Here is a 16,015-nt window from a genome sequence, read left to right as displayed (position 1 = left end):
CGCTCATAGTGGTGCTTAAGTGAAACAACGCAATGACTCACATTAGCGCTCGTAGTGGTGCTTAAGTGAAACTCTGCTTTGACTCACATTAGCGCTCGTAGTGGTGCATAAGTAAAACAACGCATTGACTCACATTAGCGCTCGTAGTGGTGCTTAAGTGAAACAACGCATTGACTCACAGTAGCGCTCGTAGTGGTGCTTAAGTGAAACTCTGCTTTGACTCATATTAGCGCTCGTAGTGGTGCTTAAGTGAAACAACGCAATGACTCACATTAGCGCTCGTAGTGGTGCTTAAGTGAAACTCTGCTTTGACTCACATTAGCGCTCGTAGTGGTGCTTAAGTGAAACTCTGCTTTGACTCACATTAGCGCTCGTAGTGGTGCTTAAGTGAAACTCTGCTTTGACTCACATCAGCCTCGTAGAAAAAGGCAAACTGCTACTCTAATCGACCGGATAACGAATATTAAGAAAAGGATTTTAATTTTTAGAAAAGAATAACTAATAGACTATATTATCATTATTATATTTATCTACAATTCCTAGCTCATATTTTATGTTTTCAACATGGAGTTGCTTGAATGTCGATTTTTTAATTGTATGTATGCCATTGCATCTTATCGGCATCCTTAATAATTGATTTGACTTGTTCTGTTACAGAGGGTCCTCCGGAGGCGATGCAGAGGTTCCCTGTGCTTGTTTATATCCACGGGGAATCTTACGAGTGGAACTCCGGCAATCCTTACGACGGGAGTGTCCTGGCGAGTTACGCGGGTCTCGTGGTTGTCACCTTAAACTACAGGCTTGGAATACTGGGTGAGTACAATTACACGTATATAAAATAAACAACAGTATACTTATATGGTTCTACCACATACATTCCTCATTGTAAATTCGTGGCAGGTCCCGAACACAGACTACTATGCCTTGATAACCGGGAGAAGATCCTATCCCGAATAAGCAATCAACTAGCTGCAGTTGCTTAAGTGCCGCCAGTCTCCAGTATTCGGGAGACAGTGTGTTCGAACCCCACTGTCGGCAGCCCTGAAGATGGTTTTCCCTGGTTTCCAATTTTCACACCAAGCAAATGGTGGGGCTGTACCTTAATTAAGGCCACGGCCGCTTCCTTCCCAGTCCTAGCCCTTTCCTCTCCCGTCGTCGCCATAAGACCTATCTGTGTCGGTGTGACGTAAAGCCAAAAGGAAATAATCAATCAACAACTTCGCTGACACCAGAAGAATTCTGTGGAGTCTTTCGAAACTTCAAAATGTTTTAAATTTCTTACTAGATTGGTTTTGAGAATTATCATTATCTAAAAGTTACCATTCTTCTCCCTGAAAGGGAGGGGACACCCTGTGTGCGAGGAATGCTGACGAAGAATACACCCATGGTATTCCATGCCTGTCATAAGAGGCGACTAAGAGGGGAGAGCAAGGGATGATGAAATTAGAACCATGAGACTACTTGTAATTAGTATTAGTAATTTTACCATATCCCACACATTTTCTATTGGCCACATGTCCGGTGATTGGGCTGGCCACGGCAACAGTCAGACATCCTATGACAACAAGAAGGCATGTGTTCGTGCAGCAACACGTGGTCGTGCATTATCCTGCTGAAATGTGGCGTCTGGGTGTCATGCAGAAAGGGTATGGCTACGGCTATCAGGATATCATTCACGTAGGTCAAGCTGGTCACAGTGCCCTGGACACGCACCTACTGTGGTTTGTCGTTGTACTCAATAGCACCCCACAGCATAAGGCCTTGAGTTGGCGCTGTATGTCTTGTGCAAATGCAGTCAATGTGGTGCCTCTCCCATTGCAGTCTAGCCTTTTTATGCACATTAGTCAAAGGTAGGCGGAGAAGTGGACGACGCGCCGGTAACCCAGACCGTTATAAACGGCGACGGACTGTCACTCCTGATAGAGTACGACGGGTTACACTCTTCTACTGTTGCGCTAGAGCCGAGGAGGACGCAGATCTGTCCTGGAATGCCATTCGGATGAGCTGTCGAAATGTTTGCGGGAAGGTCTGGCTGGTACGACCAGACCCATCTCGTCGTACTCTACGGCCTTCTGTGAACCACACCCGTTGCACTGCCGACACACTTCGTCCACACGAGCACCAATTTTCCGGATAGATACATCACGTTGTCTCATTCCAATAATGCGCCCTCTTTCAAAATCACTAATTTGATGGTACGGTTCTCTGCGAGTCATCCTGTACGTCTGCTCAAGTCACACTAATCCATTACCTTCGGCTGATAGTGACAACGAGAGCCGCACGCACATTTTACCGTTCGGTGGTTCTGCAGCTAGATATCGAAGTGGAGCTTGAACCTGAGGGCCGACATGCTAATCATTTCCTGAGAACGTGTCCTCTGAATATGAACTTCCTATTTTTATTCCTTCAAGTTGTTCTGGTTTTTATGAAGATGAGTGCACTTTTATGAATGGACGATGACCTGGAATTTGGAACCCTTTTTATAACAAATATCATCTCAGAAAACAAGGCATTGTGTATTGGATCCACAGATTGTTTTGAATTCACGGTTATTTTGTCGTTATCATTCGTTTTATATCTTATACAATATATACAGTTTGAAGTGTTGAATATCGTTTCATTTCGTTGCGCCTCGTACCATTACGGGCCTATGACCTAGCTGTTACGCACCTTCAAATAACAATCATCATTATCATCTGAAAGGGAGGGTCGGCCACTCTGTAGGTATTGCCTACTCTCTGGCCAGGAGATATAGGCGCGTTGTGGATGGAGGATGAGCGTGGTAAAGTGAGGTGAAGTGAATGGAGGAATGTGAGGGATATCGACCTAGGGCTATTCTGACATACAGTTTCCTTTCATGGCAAACATTCCCAACAAATTCATCGAAGATCCTGATGACTGAGTGGAGCGTCCAACTCATCACCCCAGTTAGCGGGTTCGATATGAGCTGAGAGAGTCCCTTTTTTCTTAGCACTGGTGGTGCACTCAGTGTTAACTGAAAGAAAGAAATTAACTGAACCATAGTTTCTGTCCCCGCAGAATTAAGCTTTCGTTGCTAGAAACCAGAGAAATCGTATGTCGTGTAGGACGCGTAGATGGTACTTCATAAGGTCTGCACTACGGCAGCTGAGACCATACAATGTTTATTATCGTCCTACTCCTTAGCTGAATGGAAGAGTGTATACGTTGGAGAAATGTTGGGAACAAAAGAAATACTCAGTCCCTGAGTTAATCATATTTGGCTAAGGTCTCATGAAATGCCATGAAAGCAAACACCGAATCGTGTCGTCTAAAGACCAGTCTGCTAATCGGTGAGCCACTTTGATTTTCTGAAATTAAGTGTCGAGCCCAAACGAATGAAAATAAATAGCGTATAATTTTAAACCAAAAATCGTGAGGCGGGGGGGGGGGGGTTTGCAGGACCGCGGATCTTAGAATGCTAACTAATTTCATCGGAAATGTCGTTCGGTCTGCTCTTCCATAATGTAACGAGAGTAACATAAATTCTAGGGGTTCTGAGATAATATGCCCCTAATGTTTAGTATATACAAAATTCATAGCATTGTCGTTGTACTTGTAACTCGTTTGTATTGAATTATTATTATTTTTATTGGAGCCGAATGGCCATTAGAAGGTTTATAGTATGTTTCAGTTTATACGGAACTTATTTAATGCTACTGATCTCTTCTTAAACTGTCGGACATGGTATCGATCACAGTGTTCTTCATATATTTCGCACTCGCAGTCCTCACTTGGTTTATGAAACCTTTCGACAATACAAACTTTGTGGTGGAAACCTCGCACCGCAAAACGTCTCATTAAATGTCTTACTTCATAGTTTGATTTATTCTACTCTTCGCTCATCATTGCGTCAGTTGAAGAAAAGTCCCTGCAGATGTCATTATTCCGTTCCTCTTTCCGTGTAAGATTTGAGGGTGCGATCGTTGGTAGAAAATAACTTTCAATCGATCACGAGAAAACGAAACAAATTATTTTTAGGAATGGAGGTAAATGATCGGCGAGAGGCACATGCTAACACTAACTTACAAACCATTAGAAACTGTCTCGAAATTCAAATACCTGGGACGCACCCTCCAAACAACCCTCAGATCTTCTAATATTCATAGCCAAGACAGAGAGCTGCAGCGATAAAAGCAGCCTACAATTTTAATTACCTTCAAAGACTAACAACAGAAACCGCAATGTCCCCATTTAGATGTGTTATTACCGGTCGACTTGGCCATTAGTGGCGCGCGGCTGTGAGCTTTTCATCCGGGAGATAGTGGGTTCGAATTTTTCCTCGTTTCCCATTTTCAAACCAGGAAAATGCTGGGACTGTACCTTAATTAAGGCCGCGGCCGCTTCCTTCCAACTCCTTGGCTTTTCCTATCCCATCGTCGCCATAAGACTTATCTGTGTCGGTGCGACATAAACCCACTAGCAAAAAAATGATGTGTTTTTTTTCTTATAGCAACATGTGGAATTGATTTAATGTGGGACAAACTGACAGTCAGTGACTTAACCAAGCTAGGAAAAGCGCGTTTTATGAAAACAGTATTAGGAGTGGTGGTTTAATATCAAAATCAGGACTAACCTACGAGTTGTTGAGGCAGAGTTTCTTCATTGATGATGTCAGTAAGTTTGTGTTCTAAACTATTAAGTTTACTGCCTAAATTTCAGGCTCCAGTGTTTAATAGAACGCGGGTTATTAGAAAGCAATAGTTTGGAATACAAACTTGGGAGTAACAAATATAATCAAGCGTGAAGCAAAGTTATGCTATGAGATTTGCATAAATATTTGGGACATGTCTATCAGAATCCCTAGATTTTACGTTACTCTTGCTACATTATTGAAGAGCGGTCCGGGCGAAAGTTCCTGCTAACCAAATTAGTTTGCATTCTCTAAGAATCCAGGTTCTGGTGATCAGAAATTGACTCTTAGGTCGTTTTTCTATACAGCACTTGATCAAATTGTATTTCCTCTTCCGTGCGCTTATATCCTGGCATTTCATCCCTCATTCATATAATTTTGATTCTATTAGATATCTCATTGCTGTAAACAGCAGAGTATTTCTCAAATATTGCAACGCTTGTAAAATTAAGTGACGAGGATATATGGAAGAGAAAATAAAACTCGGATAAAACTTCTCTGAATAAATTAAATGTCAAGGATATTATTTGGAACATAAAGGAACGAATGAAATACAGTGTAATGAGAAGCATTTGAAACTCTCATATTGAGACACTCAGAACTTGATGAGACGAAGGAATAATAGATGTTATCATTTTTCTAACAAGGTCGTGTTTTTCTCAACTAAGAACAGGAGCGTGGATCTTCATTGAAGCAACAAGGGCATAAAATTAATTCCTACATACTCAGAATAAAAGTGTGAAGTCTCATCTTCCGAACATAAGCGCTGTCTGTCAGTCGCTTCCTTTTCTTTGTGAGCCGGACGACACAGCTCACGTTACGTGTATACTTCATGATACAAAAGGCTGAAAGTTATTAAATCCCCGAATATAAGCAAGACGATAGATTATGAGTTCATCTAGAGTGAATCTAGAGCTCAAATTATTTTGACTCTTTACTTAGTAACTACAAAATTAAGATTATAAAAGTCTACTTTTGTCACCATGTGATGATTATCATATGATCTTGTGCTAAAGGTATTTCTGCGCATCATCCACACTCGAACCTATCTCAAATGCGAACGCCAAGTTGGACATACTCAGTTTGGCTTTAGGAATGGACTGGATACTCGCGAGGCTCTTTTTCCCTCGAATGTTTTGACCCAGAGATGCCTAGATATGAATGTAGATGTGCACGCTTCAGATTTTAAAATCTACTGACTTAGATGTTGCTGATCTTCGTATAAATACCCGTTTGTATTGGAATCAAACGGCAGAGATCAAAATAGAAGGAACTACTATTGAGGACATAGCTATACGAAGAGGTGTCCGCCAGGGATGTGTCTTTCCCCCACTCCTTTTCAACATCTACTCTGAAGCTGTGTTCAGAGAGGCTATGGAAGTTGTTAATCTAGGTATCAAGATCAATGGCTATGTCATTAATAACATCCGATTTGCTGATTGTGTTAGCCACCAACCCTAGTGATCTTCAAATCATTATAAACAACATCATGAGAACCAGTGAAACCTACGGTTTATCCTTCAGTATTAACAAGACCAAGCTTATTGTATTCTCAAAAACACCAAAAGAGGCCTCCCTTTACGTCAACAACTACATCGTCCAACGAGTATCTTCCATCAAATATCTTGGAACTCTAGTGAACCAGCATTTTTATTCAAAATGTGAAATCTTATCCAGGATTGGACAAGCAAAGAATATGTTCAATACCATGAGGACCTTATTCACCAGCCGAGAACTCAACATCCAGCTCATAGTTCGAATGTTACGTTGTTATGTCTTTCCTGTCCTTCTGTATGGTTTCGAAGGGTGGACGCTCAGCACTTTATTGGAGAAGCGGATTGAATATTTTGAAATGTACTTATACAGAAAAATACTCTGAATATCTTGGGTAGAAAAGAAGGCAAATGAAGAAGTCCTCAACATCTTGAACAAGAAGAAAGAGCTTCTCGTAACCATCAAGCAGCGTAAGCTCAGCTACCTCGGGCACATCATGAGAGATGAACGATATGAACTTCTCCGGCTGATCATTCAGGGGAAGATTGATGGGAAAAGATCTGTGGGAAGACGGAGAAATTCCTGGCTGAAAGACTTGCGGCGGTGGTATGGACATACGTCGATAGAAATCTTCTCTGCTGCCGTTTCGCGTGTAATCATAATCAATTGGATCGGCAACCTTCGGAGGGAGACGGCGTCATAAGAAGCAGAAAAAGAAGATGTACAATCCTTAATCTGTCCGTCATTCAAAGTGGCACGTTGTGCTAAGTAATGTAAAGGTTGGAGACAGATGACGGAATTTCCATACGACTTACGTACTTGAATTCTTTTACTTACGCCCTTTCTTTACAGCATTGAGAAAAGTCACAATTTGATTAACGTTATACCTCTACATTTATCATTCTTATTTATTCATTAAATATATGGGAAAATGTGTTTATTTTTCTTGTAAATTACACTTGGAACTTTAAAAATAATTACTCGTTAAGTCTGGGACTCAAGCATTCGAGTCACGTAGTGCGAAAATCGTGAAATTTGAGAAACACTGGAGCCGTATATGACAGTATGAAATCCATCGTTCAACTGTAATGGAGGAGTTAAATGCAGTAATAATAACACCGGTTCCGAACTTCCCAGTCCCTTTACTATAACCCAGTCCAGGTTTTAGTTCGCTAGGATGCCGCCACAGGTCAGGAGCTCACTAAATCGGCGCCATGCGCTACGCTATTATTGCATCCAACTCCTCAATTACTAGAATGAGAAAGGTATATTTCCGATATACGATTGTAGAAAGTGGCCTAGAAAATTACTTTTTTCTTCATACATTTATCTACCTTGAGTGCATGCAGAACTTGAGTTAGAAGATAGTGAGCCTCAAGGTTCAAATGAAGGTCCACCAGTATTCTCATATTACCATCTTAGTTATGAAGTTTGTAAAGTACCACGTTAATGAGCCCTTGACTGTACCATAATACTTTCATGAGGCACCACACTTCAAAGACTGGTGCGATAATAGATGCAGAGGACTGTGACTTGACGACAGTGCACTCTGCCCTAATGAAAGCTACTGCAGGTAGATGCCAATACGTTCTACTCATTACACTGAGTGGTACGTGGTGGTAAGTCGTCTGCCTGCCAGCTTCTCTGCCTTCCTTGCTTTTAAAGAGGACCGCCTGCTCACATCGTTTCCCCTTTCGTGCCTTTGAAAAACACCATGTCGTAACGTAGTACCATGTATCTCAGCTACTCGTCTGCCTCCGCGTGTAATCTCCCACATAGAAACATCCTTCTTCCCCACATGCAGTACCACTGCTTATGTTGTTGATACGCCGAGGTGTGTATTATATTTATTTTTATTTACTTAATTTCCTGAGTCGTTATTTCATTGATGAGTTTATTCCGAAAGCCTCCTTGCGTCATCTTTGGTTGACGGGGGATTGTCCCCCTGAGGTAATCTCAATTCTACAGTGCGATCCATTCCATGAACTAAAAGGAATGTTGTTGGGACAGCTCGGGACTGTCCAGTTATACGACTGAGGTTGTTAGCCCCAGAAGATGAAATAAGAGCTTGATGTTCAGCTCAGGCTGGCATTTCCTCCAAACCTCACGCTTCGGTTTTCCCGCCGGTACTCGGGTGGCTGACTGCAGTGGTTTCCCACTGGGCGATGGGTGCCTGGACAAATTCAAGTACCTAGGAGAATTTATAACGGGAAGGAATAGGAGCAATGCGGGAATAACATAGAGGATAAAGAAGATGCGATCAGCCTTCTGTATGACCAGAGATATATACAATAAAAAGAATATATCTACAGACGCAAAAATTAGACATTACAAGGCAACGGTGAGAAATGCTGTATTATATGCTGCTGAGACAATAGCACTAGGAAGAAATGGTGCGGAACAACTAGAGAAAGAGGAGAGAAAAATATTGAGGAAAATACTAGGCCCTAAGAGAGGAGGTGATAGATGGATGAGGAGACCCAGGGAAGAACTATACCGGATCATGAGGACAATCTCAGAAGAAATCAGACTGAAAAGAGCAAGGTTTGCGGGACATGTAATCAGGATGAATATGGATAGAATGACGAAAAGAGTACGGGAAACAACAGCGAGGACACGAGGAAAGACAGGAACCAAGTGGGTAGTTGAACTCCGGAAAGATTGGTCGGAATTGGGGATCAAGGTGGAAGAAAAGGAAAATTGGAGAAGCAAGTACATACCGACTAATATGCCAGAGATCAATGATAGGGATGGATACAGGAAGAGGATTGAGAGTCACCAGTGGAGTAGACAAGAGAAGAGGATAGTGAATATCTCGGAAGAAGAGCGGGAGAGAAGAAGAGAAAGGATGAAGAGGTTCTGGGAGGAGAAGAAGAAAATGCAATCCATGAAGGAGCTGTCCGTGGTCCTACAGAGGCCGTAACGCAAGAAGAAGAAGAAGAAGAAGAAGAAGAAGAAGAGTTTATTCCGGTATAGCGCATATTTTTCTCTTTACAATATCTTCATATGAAGGAAGATCAATGTACAATGCAACACATTCCTTTCTTAAAGTAAGTTGGTTTTGTTGAGGATTCAAATACACCATGCTATTCCCCAATTCTTTTGCTACAATACGCTGTTTTTGAACATAATTTCCTACAATACTACGGCCTTACGCTACCATAATATGAGGGCCTGTATACCTGCATGGTACAACTCGACTGGTCGATATCGGAGCCAATGTCGTGCTGCATCGATAAGTTCACTACTTCACGTTGAGTGCATCCTTCATTGGACCAAACAGACGGAAGTCAGAAGGAGCGAGATCCGGGCAGTAGGGTCCACTGGAGTTTGTGAGCTTCTGTCTGGTGCATATACTTCTGTGAGGTCTTGCGTTGTCGTGAAGAAGATCGTTTGAATTGTTGTGGCTACCAACACGCTGAAGTGGTTTCTTCAAATTTTCTTAGAGTAGCACAATACAACTCAGAGTTGAACGTTCCACCACGAGGGAGGACATCGTACTGAATAACCCTTTTAGAGTCCTTTCAGAGTTATAATGAAACACGCCTCATCCAACGACTCACCGTGCTTTTCTCCGTAGGCATTCTGCAAACGCCTATGGATATCTGTGATGCTCTGGTTTTCCGCCAAAAGAAACTCAGTAACTGTTCCCTGTTAGGTACGCACTTCCGTTACGGACGCCATTCGGAAGGATAGTTATAGCGCTGCCACCTGTCGGAAATAAATGAAACTCTACGAGAGGAAGCGGGAATATTCAAAGATGTCCCAAACAAAATTCCAATTTTTAAACCGAAATTGACCGAGAAATAAAATGTGTTTCACTACACAGGCTGTTTCTGTAGTCTTATTATAGACTTCGAGGGCTTGCAGTGGGGACCAAGACGGGTAAGTTTAGCATAGGAACTTGTGTCCGGAAACGTACCGTTCTCCCGCTACCCGTAAAAAAAACACCAGAGCATATGTTCAAATCTTCTGCATTGTTCGCGTCACTGACTAGAGTACGTACGTCATTGAACGATCACGTGATGTATCATTCCCCTACAGGTTCGTTGACATTCCATGCCATTCAGTTGAGTGTGTGATCCACACGGAGACGTGTTGTGCCTGCTGTTGTGCTTGTGATCTTCGTTCGTACTACAGTACAGCAGTAAGCAACATTGGATAGTTCGTAGTGGCCCGCACGTTCACCGGACTTGACACCGCTAGACTACTGACAGTGGGGTCACATAGAAACTTGATTTACGAGACCCCTGTGGAATCCACGGAAGACCTACTGGCTGCGGTGGATGTTGGAGGACCAGGGGTTGGTGAGCGTGCGTACGAGAACATGATACGTAGGTACCGTGTCTGTGTTGACGTCGGTAATCGTCACATCGAGACCCACATGTACTTGGACCCAGACGACAAGCAGTAGGAGTCGTACAGAGCGTCGGAAATGCGGAAGCTGTAAACGTATGTTGTGCTGGTTTTTTGCGGGTAGTGGGAAGACGGTACTTTTCCCGACACAAGTTCCTGTGATAAATGTAACCATCTTGGTCCCCACTGCAAGCCCTCTAAGTAGTAATCGGAATTTAGTAACACCCTGTATATTGAACGCCGCTCGTATTTTACCTTACCTCTATTAAATCACTGGGCCTGTCCTCCCACTAGGTTCAGTGGTAGAGCTTCGTCTTCCGGATTCCAAGTATGCTGGTTCAAATTCACTGGAAGTAGTCTGATTTCTGAAAAAGGAAAAAAAGTCTATACGACGCAGCATGTCATATTATGTCGCTGCTGCTTGGTTCTGATGACCCAAAGAACGATTTGACGCAGCTCTCCGTGCCACCTAATACTGTGTTAACGTAACTACTACATCATATATCTAATCTTGTCTGTTTATTATATCACCGGACCACTTGGGCGTGCGGTTAGATGCGCGCAGCTGTGAGCTTGCATCCGTGCGTTAGTTGGCTCGAACCTCTCTGTCGGCAGCCCTGAAGGCGGCTTCCTTCCCACTGCTAGCCCTTTCCTGTCTCATCGTCACCATAATACCTGTATGTGTCGGTGCGACGTAAAGCCAATTGTAAAAAAAAGACGCTTGTTATATTCACACCTTGGTTTGCTCGTATGTTCTTACCTCCTACACTTTGCTCAAAAATCAACTGCACAAGTTCTGAGTGTCTTAAGATGTCTCATACCAGTTTCTTTCTTATTCTGGTCAAATTTCACAAAATTGTTCCCACCAATTTCAGCATTCTTCGATAACACCATATTTCAAAAGGTTCTCTTCTCTTTCTTTCTGAGCCAGTTATCGTCCATATCTCACTTCCATACAATGTCACGCTCCAGATGAAAGTCTTCGAAAACATCTTTCTAATTCAAATATCAATGTTCGAAGTGAGTAAATTTCTTTTGCATAAGGAAGGCCTCTTTATTGCTTATGGTAGCCTGAATTTTATGTCGTCCTTGCTTCTGCCACCGTTAGTTATACTACTACCCGGGTAGCAATATTCATCTACTTCCTTTAAGACTTCATGTACATCACCTGACTTCATTCGACTGCAGTCCATTTTTTTGTTATTTATTTACTTTCGCCTTCTACAGATTTTCTGCACATTCAGGTAAAATAAAATATCATTGCCAAATCTCAGAATTTTGATTTCCTGTCCTTGGATTTTGATTCTCTTTTCAAAATCTTGTATGATTTTCTTTATTTCCTGCTTTATATAAACACTGAACAAGGGAGGGGACAAACTGGGACTTTGCCTCACTCCTTTCTGGATTGCTGCTCCTTCTTCATAACCCTCAGTGTGTAAATTGTCTCTAGTAAACATCAGAGAAAACGGCTGACTCTATGGCTAAATAGTTAGCTTGCTGGCCTTGGGTCCAGGGCGTTCCGGGTCGATTCCCAGCGGGGTCGGGGATTTTAACCTAAATTGGTTAATTCCGTTGCATCGGGGGCTGGGTGGATGTGTTGTCTCACAGACGCGCAGACGCTTATAGGGAGTCAATTCGAAAGATCTGCACCAGGCATCTCCACAGACCACACGCCATTATTATTATTGTTATTCTTCTTCTTCCTTCGTTATGCCCATTCATAGAGCGCGTTTGAACTTGTTAGTTGGTTTGATGGTTTGTGCCTTCTTATCCTCCCAAAATCTCTTCATGAATGCACTGTGTTGCATCTTGCGTTCTGTCGACCACTTCCTACCAGTTTTCTTTTTTGGTTTCTCCCTAAATTTATGATTGGCTACTTTGGTTCTAAAAGCTCCACGATTTTCCATGATGTCGTCTGTAATATTTATTTCTTGGAGGTCCGCCTTAGTTTCTTCTAGCCATTTTATTTTGACCTTCTTTGAGTTGATTACTTTGAATAATCTTTTAGTTAGTCTGTCGCTGTTCATTCTGTAGATATGGCCATAGAAATTAAGGCGCCTTTTCCGTACAGCACCAGTAAACCTGTCGGTGAAGGAGTAGAGGTCCGCTGTTTTCCTCTTAATCCACATTCCATTTTCTCTCGTAGGACCATAAATTTTCCTGAGAATTTTCCGCTCCTGCTTTTCAATTTCTGTAATTTTAGAGTGACCACCTAAGCATATGGTTTCTGAGGTATATAAAGCTTCGGGCAATACAACTGCCTTGTAGTGTCATAATTTTGCATTACGCGATATGACTCTTTTGTTGTAGTAATTCCACGTCAGTCTGTATGCCTTATGTAGTTTGGTGTTTCTTTCTACATTGGCACTACTGTCTAATCCTGATGGTAGTATAATTTCTCCAAGGTATTTGAAGGAGGGCACCTGTGAAATTGTGCCGTTTTCCATCTCTAGCGGAGTTCTTTTGCTATTTTGACGTAGATTTTCCATGTACTTGGTTTTCTCGTAGGATATCTGGAGGCCTGCCTTTGATGCTATATTGTGTAGTCTCTGTATGGCATACCTTGTTTCATCCTTGGTCTTAGTAATGATTGCGAGATCATCAGCAAATGCTAAACATTTCACATTGACCTTGCTTCCCAAATTTCCGATGTTCACACCCTTGATATCCTTTTCCCACTCTCTAATAACTTTGTCTAGAACTAAGTTAAACAGAATAGGGGAGATGCTGTCACCTTGACGAACGCCCGTACATATTTCAGAAGGCTCAGAGATTTCTCCAAGGAATTTCACTTTAGAGGTCGTACTTGTGAGGGTCTGCTGGATAAGTTCTCTGGTCTTCTTGTCCACTCTGAGTTCTTCTAGGGTATCAAATACTGTCTGTCTGTCCACGGAGTCATACGCCTTCTTAAAATCCACAAAGGTGACGATCGTGCTGGCACTTCGGCGAATCCTTAATATCGTCTTCAAGTTCCATATTTGTTCTGCACATGATCGACCTTTCCTGAAACCCGCTTGGTACTCGCCAATCAGATGATCTGTCTGTTTTTTCTAACCGGTATTATTGTTATTATTACTAATATTATTATCAGAGAAAATGAAATAACGAACGGAAAGTCATCACCTGGCACAGTTCTTGCTTCTGTACTATCTGATAGAGCAAATTGAAACACAGGCTGCCTTAATTTCATTAAATGAATATCTCTACCTGAGATAACTGATACCAGCCTACTAGTATTATTATTGTTACTATTATTATTTTGATAGGGGCCATTAAGCAGGTAAGTCCATAAATCGCTGGAGTTAATGTCGATGGTACTCTGTAATAGTGGTTTCCAATTCATTTAATGTCGCTCCGACTCAGAGAAGTATTATGGCGGCAGAAAATTGGAAACCACAGAAAAGCATCTTCAAGCCTGCCGACAGGAGAGTTCGAACCCACCATCTCGCAAACGCAAGGGAACAGCTGACTGCACAACCACCTCACCCGGTCACTCTGTAATAACAGGTGGGGGCGATGGAATACGCGTACGGTATCTCTTATCTGTCGTGAGAAAGGACCAAAATCGGATCCCTGGGGTGATCTCTACTTAGGAGCGTGGGGTGGTGTCCACTTACTTGTACCAGGCTCCTCACTTTCATTTCCCCTTTCCCACCCTTCGTAGTCACCCTTGGTCTCCTCTCACCCCTCCGCTATTTGGTTCGCGAATTCTAGTGAATTTTTATTTTCACGTACTTCGTGTCTTTCCCTTTAATTTGACGATACGTTTGGATTGGACCCCTTCAATTTTCTCTCCGAGTACTGTTAAGAGAGTATGGTTCCCCAGCTGTACTCCCTCTTAAAACAATATTCACCTGCTCATCTATTGGACTTTGATAAAAACAGTAAGAATCTAATCTTTGAAACAGGCAACTGTGGAACTGGAGATTCGTAATAAATAAGAAAGAGAATGCAGATTACTCCAATGTTTTCGCGTATTATAAATCGGAACGAGGTATATAAATTATCCCAAAGTACTGAGCAATATTTTGTCTTTCTTCGTTTCTCACATTCCGTGTTTTACTTCATTCTGTTCCCTTCATTCTCTTCTTTACATGGTCGGGTCTGAGGATCAATTGCCTATTTCCTATCAAGCGTTTAAGTTTATAAACAATTATATTTAATGTCGATGTAGTTCTGTGAAATAAACCTGCATTTCTCTGTTTAACTACCATAAATACTTTGAGGAATCTATGGATAAGCTGGATTTACATATCTCCGCTCTTAGTTCAAAGCTGAGAAATCAAATAGTCAATTAAAGTAGAAATAGTCGTCCTGGCCTCAGTTTAACCCGACTGATGCATTTCAATTCAGGGCTGAATGTTCGAAGACTCCTTGGAAGTGATCAGGCAGTTAAAGTAGAAAATGGCTAGTTTATTTAATTATAATGGGGTATAACATTTTTAACGAAGACAGTGGAATTGGTGTTTGTGAGTTAGCTTTTACTGATGTCCCTGTGAAAGATAAAGAGCATAATACGATAGAAGGGTATCCACTTACAGTTAAATTCGTAATGGAATGCAAGAGGAATGTACATAGTTTCATCTATTTAACCTGATCAGAATTTGATAAACACGCTTTGGCGAGAATACCAGCATCGAATGAGAATTCCACGAAAAGCATTCAGTCATCGATCAGTCATCACATATCTGCATTAAGGGCAGTCGCTCAGATGCCAGATTCCCTGTCTGTTGTCTACCTGGTCTTTTGATAAATAATTGCAAAGATCTTGGACATTTGTTTTCCAACTCGAACTCCTTTTTTCCATAAACGAACATTTGCCCCAGTTTCTCCTCTGACGTCTCATGTCATGATGTGTGGCCTTCGGGATGGCCTAGTGCAGTCCTTTCTATTTGACGGCCACGGATGACCTGCACATGTAGGCGTGTGAGATGAGGATCATAATGATATTGAGGTATGGAGGTGGTGAAATCCCGCGTCGTCACATAGTCTACTCCTGTTTGATAACACCAAGGTGTCTTCTCAAGGATTACCGTCGCCATCTGACGGAAGAATCACCATCAACGGCCTCAAATGTCCTCACTGTATATGAATACGGCGGAGAAGTTTTGGAACTAAATCCCGACTGTTAATACGCAATGAAGCGATTAGAAATGATATGCCACCAACTCCCCTTACCTCCCAGCCAATATTTTGATCTCTCAAATTTAATCTGGATCTAATCTGGCTCTCCCATAATCTTCCTTAAAGCCGTCCGCGTGACCTCCTTCACGTGATCAACCCACCTCCTTGCTATTCTTTCCCTTGGCATTTTACAAAGGCACTAGGAAAGTTTTACAATATGAGTGAAGGCTTCAGACATTTTCAAAATAATTTCCACGACACTCAATACACTTCTCCATACGTGGAAACCAGTCACTGAACCAAATCTGCCACTTTTCTTCGGTTACATTTTCACACTCTTGATCCCATGCTGCCAGAAGCTCCTCTTCGGATACAAAACGCCGCCCTTTC

The 16,015-nt window shown here is 42.2% G+C and overlaps 1 protein-coding gene across 1 annotated transcript in view; it reads left to right on the top strand.

Annotated features, from left to right (window-relative positions):
- The first annotated feature begins 674 nt into the window (after window positions 1-674).
- LOC136885757 (neuroligin-4, X-linked) overlaps window positions 675-16,015 on the top strand; it is a 318,812-nt gene continuing 303,471 nt past the window's right edge. The window contains exon 1 of the mRNA XM_068230342.1: window positions 675-813. Coding sequence (XP_068086443.1) covers window positions 675-813 — 139 coding nt within the window. The remainder of the gene's footprint in view (window positions 814-16,015) is intronic.

The sequence above is a fragment of the Anabrus simplex genome, chromosome 14 (genome assembly GCF_040414725.1).
Source record: "Anabrus simplex isolate iqAnaSimp1 chromosome 14, ASM4041472v1, whole genome shotgun sequence".
Classification (NCBI taxonomy): domain Eukaryota; kingdom Metazoa; phylum Arthropoda; class Insecta; order Orthoptera; family Tettigoniidae; genus Anabrus; species Anabrus simplex.
This window is presented reverse-complemented; position numbering and strand designations above follow the sequence as displayed.